This window comes from Coregonus clupeaformis, chromosome 36 (genome assembly GCF_020615455.1).
Source record: "Coregonus clupeaformis isolate EN_2021a chromosome 36, ASM2061545v1, whole genome shotgun sequence".
NCBI classification, from domain to species: Eukaryota; Metazoa; Chordata; class Actinopteri; order Salmoniformes; family Salmonidae; genus Coregonus; species Coregonus clupeaformis.
Window position 1 is genome coordinate 693,477 of NC_059227.1, and position 25,247 is coordinate 718,723.

Sequence of the window (25,247 nt, forward strand, 5' to 3'; positions counted from 1 at the left end):
CATGTCTGTTATTTGGGGGTATCTCCTGTGTGAAACAAGGGGAGATTCTCTGTACCTGTTGATGAGCTTCTGCATGGTCAGGCAATTTATACAGCACTCTCAATGTATTTTTGTGTTACTTGTCTGGATAAATTATACAACAGGGATCTATGGAGTATTTTTTTGTTCTCCTTCAGACAGGACGTTTGAGGTCTGTGCCAGTCTGCTGAAAGATCTATAGAACTATAGCTAAATACATTCATTTCATTGTAACGCAATTTGAACATCCCTTTCCATCAACGATTTACCTGAAAATAATCATGTACTGGCTTATTATAAAGATGACCACTGAGTTATTTGTATGCTCCAGACACACTCTGTCCCAGAATGCATCTTGACAATACGTCTTTCAAAAAGCGGCGCGGCTAATTCAAGATGGCGGAGATGGACCAGCTGTTATACGAGAGTAAGTAATAACACGAATTTGACAACACTTTTAAACGACCAATACCATTATATGAGGTGATGTGCAGTTTAAAACCTTATATGTTACCATTATGACAATTATTCACTGAATACTAGTCGCACTTTTTTCCTGAAGCGTTTGTAAACTCCCGATTTCTAGACTCAAAAGCTAGCTAGAGAGCTATCGCTTGTTAGCAAGCTGGCTAGCTAGCTACACTAAACATAATTAGGCGATGGTCGTAATGGCTAGCTAAATGATAGCAACCTTGTAGTCCGTTAGCTAAAGACTTAGCTAGCTAACGTGGGTTAGCTGAGTTTTGTTGATGTTTTGTTAATTTCTGAATCTTTTTATCCACTCACATTTTTGAGCCAAGGGTGTAACTAACTCTAGGTTTATGGGAGAATAATTACCTAACCATGATTAGGTATAACTTTCTGTTGTGATAACACATTTAGCTAACTGTTAGCTAGTTGCTTACATTATCCACTGTTCTCTAAAATATATACTTAGGTTTGTTGCTGCTATCATCTAAAAACAAACCGCCTATTCAGCAGTCTTATCTGACAAGACACTGACAGAACAGCTGTCTAGTGGGTGATGTGAAGTGTCATACTGTGTTGGCTTGCTGTCCTCTGACATATTTTTCTGGGAACCTGTCCTAGCCACAATAACTGGCAGTTTCCTAGGTATTATTTAAACGGGAAATCTGCAGTTGAACAATAACAAAGCGCATTCCCTTCCCCTGTTCGGTAAAAAGCTGAGGGATGGGGCTGGACAACTGTATCAACTTTCAAATTCATAGACAGAGCTAGCTATGGATGCAAGGACTGACCATCCATGATATAAAAATTATAATTTTGACTGGGGTAATACATTTTTGTTTTTGTTTTGTACATGTACAATGTTTACAAATGTTGCGTTAAAACAAGCAAATATTTTTGGTTCTGATGGGGTAAGACAGCTCATGAGGCATTTATGAGTTATATTAAAGAATTGATGGGTAAATATAATTAAGTCCCTCAAATTGATGTAGCAACTGCAGATTCCTCTTTAACAAACATATTATAATGTAACTCTCTACAATCTATCAGATGACCTGCAATTCTTTCCATCTGTGTATCTACCTTTGTCTGTTCAAGGTAGCCTTTCTCAATGATTGACCCTTACTTGGGTTAATAAAGAGTACATTCTCTCCAATAAGCATTTTTTTGTCACAACAAAATCATAGTCATCATAGTCCACAGACGCTGACTCCGACGTCCCATTGTGACATAGCTACGCAGCTCTGAGACCACCATACGCGCACCTCCCCGCAAATCTCAACCTATTCATTTGAATGTGTTGACAGTTGGAGAAAGTCCTTGAGCTGTGCTGAGAATTCGAAAAGTATGAAAGCCAATGGTACAATATTCTAGACACTGCTGTGCGTAGTGAATAATAGCGCACATAGACAGAACAGATCTACCGCTTCTTAGACTTTCTTGTAATAAGAATGACAGAACTATAACTCACATTTCGATTTGAATTTGTTCAGGTCGCCCAAAAAGTTACGTATTGCAGTTTTATGTTTGAAAAGAAAAAGCCTGCTAATATGGGCTATTGCTAACAGGACAATTGATAGCCACAACATTCAAAGTAGTAGTAATAAAAAAGTAACTGCACATTAATGCTATAAAATCCTTCAATTTATCGTTATTTTGATAATTCAGTCAATTTATTGTGATGTGGATTTTTTGTCCATATTCCCCAGCTCTACTTTGCGCATACACGTGTCTGTTTCACACCTGTTTGTCTAAATGGGCAGCATGCTGCCCCAGACGGGAAGTAGCAGAAACGTGTGCGCGCAATGCCAGAACAAAACATTGCCATCCATATTAGATTTTGATTTAGGGAGAGGGGTAACATCAGAAACCTGGATTTAATTGTTAGTGAAATGGGGGAAAAAGTAAGGAACTTGTCTGTTGGCCCTGCATTAAAGACCAAAATTGGTTAAAGAAAATTGTGATCAATAAAAAAGTATACCAGTTTCATTTAAGGACCAAACATTTTACAGCTGTGCCATATAGATTGCAAAATAGTTGTGAAGAGATTTTTGACGTACCGATTCCATGGCACATGGTTTATGAACTGATACGCTAAACAACGCTGTATTCAATACCTATAATTTTTCATTTTAAATTATTATACACAATTTATATATATATATATATATATATATATATATATATATATATATATATATATGGGGGATACAACCTTCCCAGCTCTGCAGATTTTGCTGCGAAGAGACGGAGTCATTAGATAATCTATTTTGGTAGTGTCCATATATAAACTCAGCAATAAAAGAAACGTCCTCTCACTGTCAACTGCGTTTGTTTTCAGCAAACTTTAACAAGTGTAAATATTTGTATGAACATAACAAGATTCAACAACTGAGACAAATATGAACAAGTGGGGGGGGGGGGTCAAAATCAAAAGTAACAGTCAGTATCTGGTGTGGCCACCAGCTGCATTAAGTACTGCAGTTCATCTCCTCATCATGGACTGCACCAGATTTGCCAGTTCTTGCTGTGAGATGTTACCCCAGTCTTCCACCAAGGCACCTGCAAGTTCCCAGACATTTCTGGGGGGGAATGGCCCTAGCCCTCACCCTCCGATCCAGCAGGTCCCAGACGTGCTCAATGGGATTGAGATCAGGGCTCTTCGCTGGCCATGGCAGAACACTGACATTCCTGTCTTGCAGGAAATCACGCACAGAACGAGCAGTATGGCTGGTGGAATTGTCATTTTGGAGGGTCATGTCAGGATGAGCCTGCAGGAAGGGTACCACATGAGGGAGGAGGATGTCTTCCCTGTAACGCACAGCGTTGAGATTGCCTTCAATGATGACAAGCTCAGTCCGATGATGCTGTGACACACCGCCCCAGACCATGACGGACCCTCCACCTCCAAATCGATCCCGCTCCAGAGTACAGGCGTAATGCTCATTCCTTCAACGATAAACGCAAATCTGACCTTCACCCCAGGTGAGACAAAACCGTGACTCGTCATTGAAGAGTACTTTTTGCCAGTCTTGTCTGGTCCAGCGATGGTGGGTTTGTGCCAATAGGCGACGTTATTGCCGGTGATGTCTGGTGAGGACCTGCCTTACAACAGGCCTACAAGCCCTCAGTCCAGCCTCTCTCAGCCTATTGCGGACAGTCTGAGCACTGATGGAGGGATTGTGCGTTCCTGGTGTAACTCAGGCAGTTGTTGTTGCCATCCTGTAGCTGTCCCGCAGGTGTGATGTTCGGATGTACCGAGCCTGTGCAGGTGTTGTTACACATGGTCTGCCACTGCGAGGACGATCAGCTGTCCGTCCTGTCTCCCTGTAGCGCTGTCTTAGGCGTCTCACAGTACGGACATTGCAATTTATTGCCCTGGCCACATCTGCAGTCCTCATGCCTCCTTGCAGCATTTATTTTATTTATTTTTTATTTAACCAGGTAAGCCAGTTGAGAACAAGTTCTCATTTACAACTGCGACCTGGCCAAGATAAAGCAAAGCAGTGCGATAAAAACAACAACACAGAGTTACGTATGGGGTAAACAAAACAAAGTCAAAAATACAACAGAAAATATATATACAGTGTGTGCGAATGTAGTAAGTTATGGAGGTAAGGCAATAAAATAGGCCATAGTGCAAAATAGTTACAATTTCGTATTAACACTGGAATGATAGATGTGCAAAAGATGATGTGCAAATAGAGATACTGGGGTGCAAATAATCAGGTCCAGTAATGGCTGAAGAATTGCAACATTTACCTGGAGGTAACTCTGCAGATAGCATTACTGGGTGATCTGAAAAGTCATAGTCAATCGATCAATAATATAATAATACTTTTAGCAAAACTGTTTCTTTAATTTACAATCTGTAGAAACTGTGAGAAAAGAAAGGATCAGAACTTTTGTGGAACATCACTGCACAGTTGAAAAATATTTCGCAAATAGAAATCCAATATGGATGGTGTTAAGAGATAAGTGGGAGGGGTTGAATGCAGCTGAAGGGTTGGACTAATAAGATAACTCATGTAAAATATACTGTGTCCGTAAAATGTATATAGGTTCAGAACCTTTGAAACAGCACAGTTAAAAATATATGGCAAATAGAAATCAAACTGCATGGACATCAGAAATAGATGAGGTTGAGGGTAGTGGAAAATAACAAAGGAAAATATATTTTAAAAAGATGTACAGTACCAGTCAAAAGTTTGGACACCTACTCATTCAAGGGTTTTTCTTTATTTTGACTATTTTCTACATTGTAGAATAATAGTGAAGACATAAACTATTAAATACACACATGGAATCATGTAGTAACCAAAAAAGTGTTAAACAAATCAAAATGTATTTTATGTTTGAGATTCTTCAAATAGCCACCCTTTGCCTTGATGACAGCTTTGCACACTCTTGGCATTTTCTCAACCAGCTTCACCTGGAATGCTTTTCCAACAGTCTTGAAGGAGTTCCCACATGCTGAGTACTTCTTGGGTGCTTTTCCTTCACTCTGCGGTCCAACTCATCCCAAACCATCTCAATTGGGTTGAGGTCGGGTGATTGTGGAGGCCAGGTCATCTGATGCAGCACTCCATCACTCTCCTTCTTTGTCAAATAGCCCTTACACAGCCTGGAGGTGTGTTGGGTCATTGTCCTGTTGGGAAAATAAATGATAGGCCATTTCATCTGGTTTGCACTTAGAGGGACTATTGCTGCAGAATTCTGTGGTAGCCATGCTGTTTAAGTGTGCCTTGAATTCTAAATAAATCACTGACAGTGTCAGCAGCAAAGCACCCCCACACCATCACACCACCTCTTCCATGCTTCACGGTGGGAACCACACATGCAGAGTTCATCCGTTCACCTACTCTGCGTCTCACAAAGACACGTCAGTTGGAACCACTAATCTCAAATTTGGACTCATCAGACCAAAGGACAGATTTCCACCGGTCTAATGTCCATTGTTTGTGTTTCTTGGCCGAAGCAAGTCTCTTCTTCTTATTGGTTTCATTTAGTAGTGGTTTCTTTGCAGCAATTCGACCATGAAGGCCAGATTCACGCAGTGGCCTCTGAACAGTTGATGTTGAGATGTATCTGTTACTTGAACTCTGAAGCATTTATTTGGGCTGCAATCTGAGGTGCAGTTAATTCTAATGAACTTATCCTCTGCAGCAGAGGTAACTCTGGGTCTTCCTTTCCTATGGCGGTCCTCACGAGAGCCAGTTTCATCATAGCGCTTGAAGGTTTTTGCAACTGCCCTTGAAGAAACTTTCAAAGTTCTTGACATTTTCCGGATTGACTGACCTTCATGTCTTAAAGTAATGATGGACTGTCATTTCTCTTTGCTTATTTGAGCAGTTCTTGCCTTAATATGGACTTGGTCTTTTACCATATAGGGCTATCTTCTGTATACCCCCCCTACCTTGTCACAACACAACTGATTGTCTCAAACGCATTAACTTTTAACAGGGCACACCTGTTATTTGAAATACATTCAACCTTGTGAAGCTGGTTGAGAGAATGCCAAGAGTGTGCAAAGCTGTCATCAAGGCAAAGGGTGACTAGTTTGAAGAATCTCAACAAAAAATATATAAATATCATATTTACATAAGTATTCAGACCTTTTACTCAGTACTTTGTTGAAGCACCTTTCTTCAGCCATTACAGCCTCAAGGCTTCTTGGGTATGACGCTAAAATCTTGGCACACCTGTGGTCCTCTGTAGCTCAGCTGGTAGAGCACGGCGCTTGTAACGCCAAGGTAGTGGGTTCGATCCCCGGGACCACCCATACACAAAAAAAAAAAAAATGTATGCACGCATGACTGTAAGTCGCTTTGGATAAAAGTGTCTGCTAAATGGCATATTATTATATTATTTATTTTGGGAGTTTCTCCCATTCTTTTCTGCAGATCCTCTCAAGCTCTGTCAGGTTGGATGGGGAGCGTAGCTGCACAGCTATTTTCAGGTCTCTCCAGAGATTTCTAGATCGGGTTTAAGTCTGGGCTCTGGCAGGGGTACTCAAGGACATTCAGAGACTTGTCCCAAAGCCACAAAGTGTTATCTTGGCTGTGTGCTTAGGGCCATTGTCCTGTTGGAAGATGAACATTTGCTCTGGATTAGGTTTTCATCAAGGATCTCTCTGTACTTTGCTCCGTTAATCTTTCCCTCGATCCTGACTAGTCCCTGTCACTGAAAAACAAATGGTTCAGTCTTGGTTTCATCAGACCAGAGAATCTTGTTTCTCATGGGTTCGTTTTTAGATGCCTTTTGGCAAACTCCATGCGTGCTGTCATGTTTTACTGGGAAGTGACTTCCAACTGGACACTCTACGATAAAGGCCTGATTGGTGGAGTGCTGCAGAGATGGTTGTCTGGAGCTCTGTCAGTGTGACCATCAGGTTCTTGGTCACCTCCCTGACCAAGGCCCTTCTCCCCCTGATTGCTCAGTTTGGCCAGGTGTCCAGCTCTAGGAAGAGTCTTGGTGGTTCCGAACTTCTTCCATTTAAGAATGATGGAGGCCACTGTGTTCTTGGGGACCTTCAATGCTGCATAACTTTTTTGGTACCCTTCCCCAGATCTGTGCCTTGACACAATCCTGTCTCGGAGCACTACGGACAATTCCTTCGAACTCGTGGCTTTGTTTTTGCTCTAATATGCACTGTCAACCTTGACCATATGCCTTTCCAAATCATGTCCAATCAATTTAATTTACCACTGGCGAACTCCAATCAAGTTGTAGAAACATCTTAATGATAATCAATGGAAACCGGATGCACCTGAGCTCAAATTCGAGTCGCATAGCAAAGGTCTGAATACTTGTGTGAATAAGGTATTTCTAAATTTGTCTTTGTTTTGTTGGTATGGGGTATTGTGTGTAGATTGATTAGGATATTTTTTTATTTTAATCCATTTTAGAATAATGCTGTAACGTAATAATCTACCTCAAATACCTCATACTTCTGCACACTGATCTGGTACTGCTACTTCTTGTACAGTGCCTTCAGAAAGTACTCATACCTCTTGACTTATTCCACATTTTGTTATTATAGCCTCAATTCAAAGTGGTAGAAATATTTTTTTTCTCACCCATCTACACAAAATACCCCGTAATGACAAAGTGAGAACATGTTTTTAGGAATTGTTAGCAAATTTATTGAAAATGAAATACAGAAATATCTAATTTACGTAAGTATTCACACCCTTGAGTTAATACTTTGTGGAAGCACCTTTTGGCAGCGATTACAGTTGCGTCTTTCTGGGTATGGCACTCGGCGCTTTACACACCTGGATTTTGCAACATTTGCCCATTTTATTATTTTCCAAATTCTTCAAGCTCTGTCAAATTGGTTGTTGATTCATTTTCAGGTCTTGCCATAGATTTTCATGTAGATTTACAGTGGCTTGCGAAAGTATTCACCCCCCCTTGGCATTTTTCCTATATTGTTGTCTTACAAACTGGAATTAAAAGGGATTTTTTGGGGGGTTTGTATCATTTGATTTACACAATATGCCTACCACTTTGACGATGCCAAGTATTTTTTATTGTGAAATAAGATGACAAAAACAGAACTTGAGAGTGCATAACTATTCACCCCCCAAAGTCAATACTTTGTAGAGCCACCTTTTTGCAGCAATTACAGCTGCAAGTCTCTTGGGATATGTCTCTATAAGCTTGGCACATCTAGCCACTGGGATTTTTGCCCATTCTTCAAGGTAAAACTGCTCTAGCTCCTACAAGTTGGATGGGTTCCGCTGGTGGACAGCAATCTTTAAGTCATACCACAGATTCTCAATTGGATTGAGGTCTGGGCTATGACTAGGCCATTCCAATACATTTAACTGTTTCCCCTTAAACCACTCGAGTGTTGCTTTAGCAGTATGCTTAGGGTCATTGTCCTGCTGAAAGGTGAACCTCCCTCCCAGTCTCATCTCTGGAAGACTGAAACAGGTTTCCCTCAAGAACTTCCCTGTATTTAGCACCATCCATCATACCTTCCATTCTGACCAGTTTCCCAGTCCCTGCTGATGAAAAACATCCCCACAGCATGATGCTGCCACCACCATGCTTCACTGTGGGGATGGTGTTCTCAGGGTAATGAGAGGTGTTGGGTTTGCGCCAGATATAGCGTTTTCCTTGATGGCCAAAAAGCTCAATTTTAGTCTCATCTGACCAGATTACCTTCCATATGTTTGGGGAGTCTCCCAAACGTGTTTGCTTATTCTTTTTCGTTAAGCAATGGCTTTTTTTCTGGCCGCTCTTCCGTAACGCCCAGCTCTGTGGAGTGTACGGCTTAAAGTGGTCCTATGGACAGATACTTCAATCTCCACTGTGGAGCTTTGTTATTGCTTTGCCACATTTTTTACAGTATTACTTTAGTGCCTTGTTGCAAACAGGATGCATGTTTTTTTTTTTTTTTTTTTGTACATGCCACCTTCTTTTCACTCCGTATTTTAGGATAGTATTGTGGAGTAACTACAATGTTGTTGATCCATCCTCAGTTTTCTCCTATCACAGCCATTAAACTCAGCAACTGTTTTAAGGTCACTATTGGCCTCATGGTGAAATCCCTGAGCGATTTCCTTCCTTTCCGACAACTGAGTTAGGAAGGACGCCTGTATCTTTGTGGTGACTGGATGTATTGATACACCATCCAAATTATAATTAATTCACCATGCTCAAAGGGATATTCAATGTCAGCTTTCTTTCTTTTTTAAAATCTATCAATAGATGCCCTTCTTTGCGAGGCATTGGAAAACCTTCTTGGTCTTTGGTTGAATCTGTGTTTTGAAATTCACTGCTCGACTGAGGGACCTTACAGATAATTGTATGTGTGGGGTACAGAAATTAGATAGTCATTAAAAAAACAATGTTCAACACTATTATTGCACACAGAGTGAGTCCATGCAATTTATTAGGTGACTTGTTAAGCACATTTTTACTCCAGAATGTATTTAGGCTTGCCATAAGAAAGGGTTTGAATACTTAATGACTCAAGACATTTTTTATTCATTTGTATAAAAAAATATTTACACTTTGACATTATGGGGTATTGTGTGTGTGTGTAGGCCAGTGACACATCATAATTGATATATATTTTTTAATTCAATCAGTAACACAATGTGGAGAAAGTCAATGGGTGTGAACTTTCTGAATAGCTCCATTCTTGTGTATTTTATTCCTTTTTGTTACTATTTTATTTTTTAACTCTGCATTGTTGGGAAGGGCTTGTAAGCATGCATTTTACAGTAAAGTCTACACTAGTTGTGACAAATAACATAATTTTTTCAGGTTTTTGATCTCAATCACAATTGTTTTAATAGAACATCCAATTTTGTTGTTTTTCTATGTGCGCAACAATGCTTAAACCACATTGAGGTCTGGGAAAAAACGGATAATTTAATATTTTTTTATTTTGGGGGGGTAGTTACCCTTTTAATTCCGGTGTGCACCAGCCAGACTTTTTGTGTTTGGCTAGTGGTGTTGTAGCGCACTTGTGATGGAGTTTTGAAAACAAATGGCCACTGGATTAATGCAAATAATCGTGATTCTGCCAGGTAGGCATAGGCTCTGTTGTTGATACCTTTAATTGCCTTTCCATCTACCCAAAAAGGGTTAGGCTATCGTAAGGATCGCTAACGGCTGTACACAGTGGTAGACGTATAGGCCCTACGCACACTGCACACAGCAGGGCTCGACATTCAGGTAAATTAGCCAGTGGCACACCGGGCTAGTGCCAACTGAAAGATACTGACTGGCCCGAATGAGAGAATAATAATACTGGCCCGGGTCAAAATGTTACCGGAAAGTGATTGAAGCGTGCATAATTTCAATAGCAGGTGATTTTTATCTTTAGTTTGCGGGCTGAGCATGTAGGCTATACTGTGTTCATACAGACATTGGCTAGTCAAATTCAAGGACTTTCAACAACTTTTTCCACCACTTAATTGTAATTTTCAAGGACCTACATTTGATATAATTGTTGTAATAGCCTATAGAAAGAATTCCCCCCCAAAATGTATGCAAAAAAGTATGCATTACCACTTTAACAATAATGCATTTTTAACATACTAATGAAGTCTATCCATATGGTAGCTACTGCAGTCTCACCATTTTGAGATGTTTTATAGTTATTGAGGAGTTAATGTATCATGTTTTTAAAATGAGAAAGCGACCAAAAACTGGGTTCCCTTTGTAATGGAATGCTTTGTATGGCAAACCAAGTGGAGCCAACATTCGATGTTGTCTTGCTCATGATAATCACAATTTATATTGGAGTAGTAGAACTTCTAAATTGGCTATCATAACTTCAATGACCAGATAGGAAATGTCTGATTTTCAAGGTTGGCTATTCCATGACTCAATTGTGCATTGCAAATATTCAATCAAGACTTTGAACTTACCTGGTTTGCATAGCCATTATTGCCTTAGCATTTACTGGTAGATATCATAACCAGGGATGTAGTGTTGCTGACGCACTCCCTCACTTTTTTTTTCAATTTAAGAATACACAGAGCTGGTAAAAAATATTTCTGGAAAATAATTTCTGAAGCTAAATCGATGTCCCACAAGATCACCATAATGATGAATGAATATTTTACATAACAGAACCAAATATAGTAGCATGGTAGACTTGTAACGTTACTGTTATACCAAAAACACCCAATTTCTAATGATTTTAGGATAATTAGCTGAAGCTGAATGGTCGCATTTCTTTTCTTATGCAGCCAAAACTCAACAGTGAGCGCCACTAGTGAGTATGTATGCTGTGATTGACACAAAATACAAGAACGGCTAATGGTTTGTTAACATCATCTGCTCTAATCCGCCCAAGCTAGAGCTCTGTGAGACGTTCACAGCAATAGCGGCAGAAATTTTGATCAAGAGAGACCTTTAAAAAATATGCTAATTTTCTCTAACACTAAACATACAAATATGTATTTTACAGTTATAAGGAAAGTTAAATATTTTACGTAGACATTTTATAATTTGATTATACTATATTTAGAAAGAGTAAGTAATTTCAAGCATTATTCATACAGTTTTGTTGAATAAGAAATGGTTCATATAAAATATTTCATTTTTATCATATTTGTACTGTTTACTTGAGCTTGTCCTCAAATGGCTATACCTCAGCAATTTATAACTATTCTTACCAGAAAGGTGAGATTTAACGTTTCTTGGCGTATGCAGCATTACTAGTTATTGTTTATTGCCCTCTCATGATAAATAATTACTTTTGGGTATTACATTTTCGATTACAATTAGTTACATTTAACTGGTAAATACTTTTTTCTTTACTGTGGTCATAGGCAGATGTTGCAATTGGAGGTTGCATTTTATGCTATAATATTCAATAGGCCAATCTGTTGGTACAAACTATTTATTTGAAAAATGATGTGCGCTCCCTCGCCTATATAAATAGCACTACACAACTGATCGTAACTTTGAACAACTTTCCTACCCCTACCGCTGTCGGTCTTTGCTTCACGCAACAACCAGCTGTTTGAGAGCTGCTAGATCTCTCTGCCTGACAGATTATCTATAGGTGATATGTGTGCAGCCCTGTGTGATAAATAATCCCAGCTTTGTGCGCTGACCAACGCGAGGTAGGTGGCTTTTCCTGATCTTGCGCCGTACCTTCAGCATTCAAATGCTAATATGGCTTTGCGTGATGGTAGGCTTTATTAGTTGAGTAACAACCTATGTAATTTGCTAGGTTATTGTTGTCTATGAGCTGTTGAAAATTGTGTTTTACCAGAGTAAAAGTAAGCTACAGAAAACACAACTCTCATCTGGCTACAGCCTACCTGCTGAACGGGGCTTAGAATAGAGTTTATTTTGATTGTTCAGGTTCACCAACAGCAATAGTTTTGGTAATTTTGCTTTAAACAATCAGTGTATACCGTCATTTTTAGATATACCGGGTAAAGTTGTTCATTTCATAACATAGACAGTAATCACTCTGTATAAACTTCCAAACTGTGAAAATCATTCGATTTTGAAAATGGTGAAGGTGGGCAACAACACCTCCGCCACGCTGATCCTCAACACTGGGGCCCAACAGATGTTCTGAATGTTTTGTACACTCTGTATATTTATATACATTTATATGTATATACACTGAGTGTTCAGACATTAAGGACACCTGCTCTTTCCATGACATATAGACTGACCAGGTGAAAGCTACCTACTTTTTTTTTTTTTTTTTTTTATAATCCGTCATTGATGTCACTTGTTAAATCCACTTCAATCAGTGTAGTTGAAGGGGAGGAGTTTTAAGCCTTGAGACAATTGAGACATGGCTTGTGTATGTGTGCCATTCAGAGGGTGAATGGGCAAGACAAAATATTTAAGTGCCTTTGAACGGGGTATGGTAGTAGGTGCCAGGCACTTCGGTTTGTGTCAAGAACTGTAACGCTGCTGGGTTAATAGTAGGATAATGGCGCCAGACGGAGATGGCTGCCGTTTTTATGGGCTCTTAACCAATTGTGCTATTTCGTGTGTTTTTTTGTTTTTTTTAACGTTGTTTAACTTATTGTGTACCTAATGTTTCTGCCACTGTCTCTTATGACCGAACAGAGCTTCTGGATATCAGAACAGCGATTTACTCCCCTCGAACTGGACGAAGATTGTTTCTTTAATGAGTTGGACACGATGGATTTACTGCTGATACCGGAACAGGCCCAAATCCCGGTCATTCGCATGAAGAAAAGGAGATACAGGGGACGCAGGTCCGGGTGCCTTGTGAGAATTCGTCGGCGAGTGGGTAACCCGCCTCTAACATCAGTCCTATTGGCCAACGTACAATCATTGAATGACTGGATGAGCTCCGTTCAAGACTATCCTACAAATGGGACATTATTAACTTATGTTTCACCGAGTCGTGGCTGAACGACGACATGGATAATATGCAGTTGGCTGGGTTTTCCATACATCGGCAAGACGGAACAGCTGCCTCCGGTAAGATAAGGGGTGGCGGTCTGTTTCTATTTGTCAATAACAACTGGTGCGCAAAATCATATATAGAGTCTCAAGGTTTTGCTCGCCTGAGGTAGAGTATCATGATAAACTGTAGACCACACTATTTACCAAGAGACTTTTCTTCTATATTTTTTTGTAGCGGTCTATTTACCACCACAAACTGATGCTGGCACTAAGACCGCTCTCAACAAGCTGTATATAAGGCCATAAGCAAACAAGAAAAGGGTCATCCAGAAGCGGCGCTCCTAGTGGCCGTGGACTTTAATGCAGGGAGACTTAAATCCGTTTTACCTAATTTCTACCAGCATGTTACATGTGTAACCAGAGGAAAAAAACTCTAGACCACTGTTATGGTGAGTTTCTAGGGTGTCAAGTGATTACGAATGTATGGATGTATTTAGACACTTTTGATGGGGAGTTCATATAATATATTTTATATGGTACCATGGTTAGTTATAACAGACAAAGGACATACAGTGGTGAAAAAAAGTATTTAGTCAGCCACCAATTGTGCAAGTTCTCCCACTTAAAAAGATGAGAGGCCTGTAATTTTCATCATAGGTACACGTCAACTATGACAGACAAATTGAGAAAAAAATTTCTCCAGAAAATCACATTGTAGGATTTTTAATGAATTTATTTGCAAATTATGGTGGAAAATAAGTATTTGGTCACCTACAAACAAGCAAGATTTCTGGCTCTCACAGACCTGTAACTTCTTCTTTAAGAGGCTCCTCTGTCCTCCACTCGTTACCTGTATTAATGGCACCTGTTTGAACTTATCAGTATAAAAGACACCTGTCCACAACCTCAAACAGTCACACTCCAAACTCCACTATGGCCAAGACCAAAGAGCTGTCAAAGGACACCAGAAACAAAATTGTAGACCTGCACCAGGCTGGGAAGACTGAATCTGCAATAGGTAAGCAGCTTGGTTTGAAGAAATCAACTGTGGGAGCAATTATTAGGAAATGGAAGACATACAAGACCACTGATAATCTCCCTCGATCTGGGGCTCCACGCAAGATCTCACCCCGTGGGGTCAAAATGATCACAAGAACGGTGAGCAAAAAATCCCAGAACCACACTGGGGGACCTAGTGAATGACCTGCAGAGAGCTGGGACCAAGGTAACAAAGCCTACCATCAGTAACACACTACGCCGCCAGGGACTCAAATCCTGCAGTGCCAGACGTGTCCCCCTGCTTAAGCCAGTACATGTCCAGGCCCGTCTGAAGTTTGCTAGAGTGCATTTGGATGATCCAGAAGAGGATTGGGAGAATGTCATATGGTCAGATGAAACCAAAATAGAACTTTTTGGTAAAAACTCAACTCGTCGTGTTTGGAGGACAAAGAATGCTGAGTTGCATCCAAAGAACACCATACCTACTGTGAAGCATGGGGGTGGAAACATCATGCTTTGGGGCTGTTTTTCTGCAAAGGGACCAGGACGACTGATCCGTGTAAAGGAAAGAATGAATGGGGCCATGTATCGTGAGATTGAGTGAAAACCTCCTTCCATCAGCAAGGGCATTGAAGATGAAACGTGGCTGGGTCTTGAAGCATGACAATGATCCCAAACACACCGCCCGGGCAACGAAGGAGTGGCTTCGTAAGAATCATTTCAAGGTCCTGGAGTGGCCTAGCCAGTCTCCAGATCTCAACCCCATAGTAAATCTTTGGAGGGTTGAAAGTCCGTGTTGCCCAGCGACAGCCCCAAAACATCACTGCTCTAGAGGAGATCTGCATGGAGGAATGGGCCAAAATATCAGCAACAGTGTGTGAATCTTGTGAAGACTTACAGAAAATGTTTGACCTGTGTCATTGCCAACAAAGGGTATATAACAAAGTATTGAAACTTTTGTTATTGACCAAATACTTATTTTCCACCATCATTTGCAAATTAATTTATTAAAAATCCTACAATGTGATTTTCTGGATTTCTTTCTCCTCATTTTGTCTGTCATTGTTGATGTGTACCTATGATGAAAATTACAGGCCTCTGATCTTTTTAAGTGGGAGAACTTGTACAATTGGTGGCTGACTAAATACTTTTTTTCCCCCACTGTAGCCCTGCCACTGCCATCTTCCTAACTCCAGAACAAAGATCCACTCTCTATATATACACTCTGTTACAAGTCTCTCCACGAACATCTGTTAAACATCCATGGGCACTCCCATTCTTTGATGTTATTACCCTTTACCCCTGTCAGTATATCCTGTCCATCAATCATTTCTAAGATCAACATCAGTAATCTCCTCTGACATAACAGAATGTAGACTCTGTGGCAGCAAACCACTTATCTACTAACTCTCCCCTGGTCCACACAATACAATGACATGACATCATTACAACCACCTTTACTCCACACAGAGATGCATTCAAAGCTCTCCTTCACCCTCCATTTGGCAAATCTGACCATAATTCTATCCTCCTGCTTACAAGCAAAAACTAAAGCAGGAAGTACCAGTGACTCGCTCAATACGGAAGTGGTCAGATGAAGCAGATGCTAAGCTACGGGACTGTTTTGCTAGCACAGACTGGAATATGTTCCGGGATTCATCCGATGGCATTGAGGAGTATACCACATCAATCACCGGCTTCATCAATAAGTGCATCGATGAAGTTGTCCCCACAGTGACCGTATGTACATACCCGACGCCATGGATTACAGGCAACATCCACACTGAGCTATAGAGTAGAGGTGCTGCTTTCAAGGAGCGGGACTCTAACCCGGACGCTTTTGCCCTCCGACGAACCATCAAGCAGGCAAAGAATCAATAGAGGACTAAGATTAAATCCTACTACACCGACTCCGACGCTCATCGGATGTGGCAGGGCTTGCAAGCTATTACGGACTACAAAGGGAAGCCCAGCCGCGAGCCTACCGGACGAGCTAAATGAATTCTATGCAAGCAGCACTGAAGCATGCATGAGAGCACCAGCTGTTCCGGACGACTGTGTGATCACGCTCTCCGTAGCCGATGTGAGTAAGCCCTTTTTAACAGGTCAACATTAACAAGGCTGCAGGTCCAGACGGATTACCAGGACGTGTACTCCAAGCATGCACTGACCAACTGGCAAGTGTCTTCACTGACATTTTCAACCTGTCCCTGACCGAGTCTGTAATACCTACATGTTTCAAGCAGACCACCATAGTCTCTGTACCCAAGAACACAAAGGTAACCTTCCTAAATGACTACCGAACCGTAGCACTCACGTCTGTAGCCATGAAGTGCTGGTCATGGCTCACATCAACACCATCATCCCAGAAACCCTAGACCCACTCTAATTTGCATACTGCCCTAACAGATCCACACACCTGCCACTCGGGGGCCTCTCGGATGCATGCTTAGTTCCCTCCTGTACTCACTATTCACCCATGACTGCGTGGCCAAGCACGACTCCAACACCATCATTAAGTTTGCCGATGACACAACGGTGGTAGGCCTGATCACCGACAGCCTAAAGGGAGGAGACAGCCTATAGGGAGGAGGTCAAAGACCTGGCATGGTGGTGCCAGGACAACAACCTCTCCCTCAACGTGATCAAGACAAAGGAGCTTTATCGTGGACTACAGGAAAAGGAGGGCCGAGCACGCACCCATTCTCATCAACGGGGCTGTAGTGGAGCAGGTTGAGAGCTTCAAGTTCCTTGGTGTCCGCATCACCAACAAACTATCATGGTCCGAACACACCAAGACAGTTGTGAAGAGGGCACGACAACGCCTATTCCCCCTCAGGAGACTGAAAAGATTTGACATGGGTCTTCAGATCCTCTAACGGTTCTACAGCTGCACCATCAAGAGCATCCTGACTGGTTGCATCACCGCCTGGTATGGCAACTACTCGGCCTCTGATCGCAAGGCGCCACAGAGGGTAGTGCGTACGGCCCAGTACATCACTGTGGCCAAGCTTCCTGCCATCCAGGACCTCTATGCCAGGCGGTGTCAGAGGAAGGCCCTAAACATTGGCAAAGACTCCAGCCACTCTAGGCATAGACAGTTCTCTCTGCTATGGTATGGCAAGCGGTACCAGAGCGCCAAGTCTAGGTCCAAAAGGCTTCTTAACAGCTTCTAGCCATAAGACTGCTGAACAGCTAATCAAATGGCTACCCAGACTATTTGCATTTTTACGCTGCTGCTACTCGCTGTTTATTATCTATTTATTGACACTTTACCCCTACCTACATGTACATACTACCTCAATTACCTCCACTAACCTGTACCCCCGCACATAGACTCAGTACCGGTACCCCCATTATTTTGTTGCTCTTGATTTTTTTTCTTTCGTTTAAAAAGTAAATATTTTCTTAACTCTTATTTTTCTTTAAAACTGCATTGTTGGTGAAGGGAAAGATGAACGAAGCAAAGTACAGAGATCCTTGGTGAAAACCTGCTACAGAGTGCTCCGGACCTCAGACTGGGGAGGAGGTTCCCCTTCCAACAGGATAACGACCCTAAGCACACAGCCAAAACAATGCAGGATTGGCTTCGGGACAAGTCTCTGAATGTCCTCGAGTGGCCCAGCCAGAGCCCGGACTTGAACCCGATCGAACATCTCTGGAGAGACCTGAAAATAGCTGTGCAGCTACGCTCCCCATCAAACCTGACAGACCTTGAGAGGATCTGCAGAGAACAATGGGAGAAACTCCCTAAATACAGGTGTGCCAAGCTTGTAGCGTCATACCCAAGAACACTAAAGGCTGTAATCCCTGCCAAAGGTGCTTCAACAAAGTACTGCGTAAAGGGTCTGAATACTTATGTAAATGTGATATTTCAGTTGATTTTTTTTTTAAATATTTTATATTTGCAAACATTTCTTAACCTGTTTTTGATTTGTCATTATGGGGTATTGTGTGTAGATTGAGGGAAATAACTATTTAATCAATTTTAGAATAATGCTGTAACGTAACAAAATGTTGAAAAAGTGGAGGGGTCTGATTTACTTTCCGAATACACTGTATATTTATATTCCGTCTCTATTGTTTTTTAAATTGAATTTGTTCTCGGTATTACTGCGTGGTTGCACCTGCAAATCTGGGTACTCGACCAATAAACTGATTTGATCAAAAGTTGTGCTATATGTTCGAAGCTATGTCATAGCTTATTTGTAAACGATACATATTTTTACATTACTAGCTGAAACAACATTTAATCTGCTAAAATGTCTAGTTAATTAGTGGGTGATGGTAATTTCAGAACCAAAGAGCAAGCTACATTGCCCCCCTCCGGTGTCTACATTGAACATACAGTGGGGAGAACAAGTATTTGATACACTGCCGATTTTGCAGGTTTTCCTACTTACAAAGCATGTAGAGGTCTGTCATTTTTATCATAGGTACACTTCAACTGTGAGAGACGGAATCTAAAACAAAAATCCAGAAAATCACATTGTATGATTTTTAAGTAATTAATTTGCATGACATAAGTATTTGATCACCTACCAACCAGTAAGAATTCCGGCTCTCACAGTCCTGTTAGTTTTTCTTTAAGAAGCCCTCCTGTTCTCCACTCATTACCTGTATTAACTGCACCTGTTTGAACTCGTTACCTGTATAAAATACACCTGTCCACACACTCAATCAAACAGACTCCAACCTCTCCACAATGGCCAAGACCAGAGAGCTGTGTAAGGACATCAGGGATAAAATTGTAGACCTGCACAAGGCTGGGATGGGCTACAGGACAATAGGCAAGCAGCTTGGTGAGAAGGCAACTGGTACACAACTGGTACACAATTGGTGGCTGACTAAATACTTTTTTTCCCTCAATTAGTATTTGGTAGCATTGCCTTTAAATTGTTTAACTTGGGTCAAACGTTTCAGGTAGCCTTCCACAAGCCTCCCACAATAAGTTGAGTGAATTTTGGCCCATTCCTCCTGACAGAGCTGGTGTAACTGAGTCAGGTTTGTAGGCCTCCTTGCACACACGCTTTTTCAGTTCTGCGCACACATTTTCTATAGGATTGGAGGTCAGAGCTTTGTGATGGCCACTCCAATACCTTGACTTTGTTGTCCTTAAGCCATTTTGCCACAACTTTGGAAGTACGCTTGGGTTCATTGTCCATTTGGAAGACCCATTTGCGACTAAGCTTTAACTTCCTGACTGATGGCTTGAGGTGTTGCTTCAATATATCCACATAATTTTCCTTCATCATGATGCCATCTATTTTGTGAAGTGCACCAGGCCCTCCTGCAGCAAAGCACCCCCAAAGCATGGTGCTGCCACCCCCGTGCTTCACTGTTGGGATGGTGTTCTTCGGCTTGCAAGCAGCGCCCTTTTTCCTCCAAGCATAAGGATGGTCATTATGGCCAAACAGTTCAATTTTTGTTTAATCAGACCAGAGGACATTTCTCCAAAAAGTACGATCTTTGTCCCCATGTGCAGTAGCAAACCGTAGTCTGGCTTTTTTAATGGCGGTTTTGGAGCAGTGGCTTCTAACTTGCTGAGCGGCCTTTCAGGTTATGTCGATATAGGACTAGTTTTACTGTGGATATAGATACTTTTGTAACTGTTTCCTCCAGCATCTTCACAAGGTCCTTTGCTGTGTTTCTGGGATTGATTTGCACTTTTCGCACCAAAGTACGTTCATCTCTAGGAGACAGAACGCGTCTCCTTCTTGAGCGTTATGCCGGCTGTGTGGTCCCATTGTGTTTATACTTGTGTACTATTATTTGTACAGATGAACGTGGTACCTTCAGGCGTTTGGAAATTGCTCCCAAGGATGAACCAGACTTGTGGAGGTCTACAATTTTTTTTCTGAGGTCTTGGCTGATTTCCTTTGATTTTTCCCTTGATGTCAAGCAAATAGGCACTGAGTTTGAAGGTAGGCCTTGAAATACATCCACAGGTACACCTCCAATTGACTCAAATGATGTCAATTAGCCTATCAGAAGCTTCTAAAGCCATGACATAATATTCTGGAATTTTCCAAGCTGTTTAAAGGCACAGTCAACTTAGTGTATGTAAACTTCTGACCCACTGGAATTGGAAAAATTACTTGTCATGCACAAAGTAGATGTCCTAACCGACTTGCCAAAACTATAGTTTGTTAACAAGAAATGTGTGGAGTGGTTGAAAAATGAGTTTTAATGACTCCAACCTAAGTGAATGTTAACTTCCGACTTCAACTGCGTGCATGTATGCATGCATGCATGCACTTAGACAGAGCGAGAGAAAAGTCAGTTCAGACATCCTGCTCAGAGGCCCAGCTCATGAGCTCCATCAGCAGCAGATTTTAATTTAGAATGGAAAATGTATGTTTATGCATCAAATGTTAGTGCATCGAACCAAATCGCATCGATTTGTTTTCTGATCGAATCTCATCAAATCTTTTCAAACTAAAATGGATCACTCCTGTCCTTATCGGAGCCCATATGCGTATTGAATCGTCTTGAAAGGGAAGGATGCACATCTGTACTGCATTTTGTTTTTTTAAAGTCTAGCCTAATTCCCTCTTCTCTTGATTGTAGGCTCTTCAGCTGAGGCACTTGTCAGTCTGAAAGGTACTGTATCTTAACACATTGCATTGATAATCCTTGTGTGTGTGTATACAGTGCCTTCAGAAAGTATTCATACCACTTGACTATTCCACATTTTTGTAGTTGTAACCTGAATTAAACAGATTAAAAATAAATAAAAAATCTCACCCATCCCCATAATGACAAAGTGAAACATGTTTTTAGAATTTTTAGCAATTTATTGAAAATTAAATACAAATATCGAATTTACATACGTGTTCACACCCTGAGTCAATACATGTTAGAATCACCTTTGGCAGCGATTACAGCTGAGTCTTTGTGGGTAAGTCGCTAAGAGCTTTGCACACCTCGATTGTACAATATTTGCGCATTCTTTTTAAAATTCGTCAAGCTCTGTCAAGTTGGTTGTTGAGAATTGCTAGACAGACATTTTTCTTGCCATAGATTTTCAAGCACATTTAAGTTAAAACGGTAACTCTGCCACTCAGGAACTGTCTTCTTGCTAAGCAACTCCAATGTAGATTTGGCCTTGTGTTTTAGGTTATTGTCCTGCTGAAAGGTGAATTTGGCTCCCAGTGGCTGTTGTAAAGCAGACTGAACCAGTTTTCCTCTAGGATTTTGCCTGTGCTTTTGCCTATTTTTATCCTTAAAGAACTCCCTAGTCCTTGCCGATGACGAGCATACCCATAACATGATGCAGCCACAACCATGCTTGAAAATATGAGGAGTGGTACTTAGTGTTGTGTTGGATTTGCCCCAGACATTTTTCTGCCACATTTTTGGCAAACAGGATGCATGTTTCGGAATATTTATATTCTGTACAGGCTTCCTTCTTTTCACTCTTTTAGATTAGTATTGTGGAGTAACTACAATGTTGTTGATCCATCCTCAGTTTTCTCCTATCACAGCCATTAAACTCTGTTTTAAAGTCACCATAGGGATTTCACCATGAAGCCAGAGTGGTTTCCTTCCTCTCCGGCAACTGAGTAGGAAGGACGCCTGTGTCTTTTTAGTGACTGGGTGTATATTGATACACCATCCAAAGTGTAATTAATAACTTGACCATGCTCAAAGGAATATTACATTATTTTTATTTTTTTACCCTTCTACCAAAAGGTGCCATTTGTGAGGCAGTGGAAAATCTCCCTGGTCTTTGTGGTTGAATCTGTGTTTGAAATTCACTGCTTGACTGAGGGGCGTTACAATTATCTGTATGTTTGCAGTACAGAGATGAGGTAGTCATAAACAAATCATGCTGAACACTATTATAGCAACTTATTATTTGACTTTTTAAGCACTTTTTTTTTTCTTCTGAACTTATTTAGGCTTGCCATAAAGGGGTTGAATGCTTATTGACTCAAGACATTTCAGCTTTTCATTTTAAATTAATTGGTAAACAATTCTAAACATAATTCCACTTTGACATTATGGGATATTGTGTGTAGACCAGTGACACACAGTCTGACTTTAATCAATTTTAAATTCAGGCTGTAACAAAACAAAATGTGAAAAAAGTTAAGGGGTGTGAATAATTTCTGAAAGCACTGTATGTATTGCATATGTGTTTGCACTGTGTTTCCCTCTTGAAGAGGTTGGTAACCTAACGTAGCAGGTGTAAAACGACACGAGGAGTTCCCACATCTGTTTTTCAGGGGAAATCGAAGTTAGGTTTGAAATACTTTATCCCTGAAAACCGGAAACATACGCTTTCTGCGACCCCCACGGAGAGTGAGCGGTTGGAGTTGTCAGTCCCTCATTGGATTAGGAGTCTTTTTATTAGCCTTACTAATGACTGGCTTAAAAATGCAACACACGAGGGACATGTCATAGACCCCAAACTAAGCCAATCTGAAGTCTTAACTTGTCAATTGTTATACCGTAGTCAATGGACTTTATTCAATGATGTCATCATCATTGTATGATGTGGTAAAAGTCTGTTCTAAGTTATTTACTCTTGTCTCCTTTCCTGTATGACCAATGATCGCAGAAGACTTGATAAAGCAATAGTGTGGAAACTAGTCCTTTCACCTATCAATGGTCATGAAGGAAGGAGACTGGGAAAGGAGGACACTTCAGAGTTTGGGAAAATAGACCGTCTGTAGACAATGAGGGAGCAGTTGTGAATTGTCAGGGTATTGTGAGTTTGATCTATTTTTGATAACGGCATATGTTGTAAATTTCCAGAGGGCAGTCTGTCAAATACTTTGAATGAGACGCAAACAAAAGCTCACAACACGAGAGGACGACACACCCTGGTGTCCATGGAAACGGTGAGATGACCAATGTAGCCCTTCCTCCCATCTATGCCTTGGAACTCTTTAGGGCTTATATGAATTTTATCTCTGGTGATTCAATCATTATTGATTTAGTCGGCACTTATACTCTTTATCAGCACTTCCCATGAGTAGGGCTGGGAATTGCCAGGGACCTCACGATACGATATTATCACGATACTTTGGTGCCGATATGATATGTATTGCGATTCTCACGATTTGATGTATCACAATTTGATGCTGTGATTTTATTGCGATTCAATGTTCCAAACAAATTGCTCACCATATTGCTGCAGAGGGACGAGAGCAATTCGAAAACACGTTTTTGTCAGTCATAGAAATAAAACAAATTGGCTACCTATTTAAAAAGATGTGGAACAAGCTTTGAGGGGAAAATACTGGAGGTTTGGTGCAGGTACAGTCAACTAGCGCAGGAATAATATTGTGATATTGTCGATACAATATATCGTCAAATAATATCATGATATGTAACTATCGATTTTTGTTTTTTACTACCCATGAGCAGTTTGTCTTTTTGTTCAAATAACCATCAATGGTCTGATTTGCACAATCAATTCTACCTTGACACTTTTCATTTGTATTTTCAACAAATCAGTGCCCCAGTTTCATCTTAGATGGGGTAGGAATGTATAATAAGCAAAACTATCTGCACATTTGAAAACATGTTAAAACATTATGTATAAATCATTGACATTATCACCCATATGCTGACCCTCCCCTCCCTGTGTCCAGCCGACGCGGAGCTCCAAGAGGAGCAGACTGTTCAGGGAGGAGGAGGAACAGCGCCTCCCATCCAGATCCCCTAGAAGGAGCCAAAGGGTCACATCTGTACCCCAGGTAAGGGCTCCAGCTCACACAGCTGGACAAAGCAAACCCTTTTCAATCTGTAAAATAAAAACTGCCTTTTTTAAACCCTGAGGAAATAATGTGCATCATTGCCTATCAACTTCTCAGGATCAGATTAACCTAGATATGAGTAACTTAATTCTTGTTAATTTGTTTTGTATGTTTTCTTGCAGAAGTTTACTAATGTGACGACCCCAGATAAGAAAATGTCTCAGAGAATCGGTCTGCGATTGAGAAACCTCCTCAAACTGCCTAAAGCACACAAATGGTGCATCTACGAGTGGTTTTACTCTAACATAGACAGGTAAGCTGTATTACTTACTTACACACACACGCAGTAATTACAAGTTCTTTATTCCATTGAGCTCTGCCAACTTTTTCTCCTTCCAGACCTTTATTTGAAGGGGACAATGACTTCTGCCTGTGTCTGAAAGAATCCTTTCCCAATCTGAAGACCAGGAAGTTGACCCGTGTGGAGTGGGGGACAATCAGGAGACTGATGGGAAAACCCAGACGGTATTGTTCATTATTACAGAATATTCTCTTTTCAAAGCCTGGCCCTCCAAATCAGATTTTCATTTCTCAGTGTCCTTGGACGAGCCGGCAACTTACTTTCCATTTGAAAGTTTCAATTCACTAGTCTGTCGAGCCCTCTCCCGCTAGAATGAACAATATGCATCTTCTAGCTATCTATTGATAGGATTAGTCATGGCGCTGTTATATGTTTTTTCGCGTTATTTGTAATTTATTCTGTACATAATATTTCTGCCACCGTCTCTTATGACCAAAAAAAGATTCTGGATTTCAGGACAGCAATTACTCACCTCGTATTGGAAAAAAAAAATTCTTCAACGAGTTGGGCGCGAATTATATTCTACAGACACCCGACAAGGTCCAAATCTTCGTCATTCGCATGAGAAAGAGACAGAGATATTGTGGACGTAGGTCGGGGTGCCTTGTAAGGATCCGACGGCGAGCGAGTAAACTGCCTCTTCCATCAATCCTATTAGCCAACGTTCAATCATTTGAAAACAAATTGGATGACCTAAGGTCAAGGATATCCTACCAACGGGACATTAAAAACTGTAATATCTTATGTTTCACCGAGTCGTGGCTGAACGACGACATACAGCTGGCGGGATATACGCTCCATCGGAATGATAG

The 25,247-nt window shown here is 41.0% G+C and overlaps 1 protein-coding gene across 2 annotated transcripts in view; it reads left to right on the top strand.

Moving 5' to 3' along the window:
* The first annotated feature begins 372 nt into the window (after positions 1 to 372).
* LOC121552728 (protein lin-9 homolog) overlaps positions 373 to 25,247 on the top strand; it is a 50,392-nt gene continuing 25,517 nt past the window's right edge. Inside the window, exons 1-6 of one of the 2 annotated variants that reach the window (XM_041865746.2) lie at positions 373 to 445; positions 20,935 to 20,967; positions 23,128 to 23,213; positions 23,970 to 24,074; positions 24,257 to 24,387; positions 24,474 to 24,599. In XM_041865746.2, coding sequence (XP_041721680.1) covers positions 415 to 445; positions 20,935 to 20,967; positions 23,128 to 23,213; positions 23,970 to 24,074; positions 24,257 to 24,387; positions 24,474 to 24,599 — 512 coding nt within the window. In that variant the 5' untranslated portion in view covers positions 373 to 414. The remainder of the gene's footprint in view (positions 446 to 20,934; positions 20,968 to 23,127; positions 23,214 to 23,969; positions 24,075 to 24,256; positions 24,388 to 24,473; positions 24,600 to 25,247) is intronic. The other variant, XM_041865747.2, reaches the window with a different exon arrangement.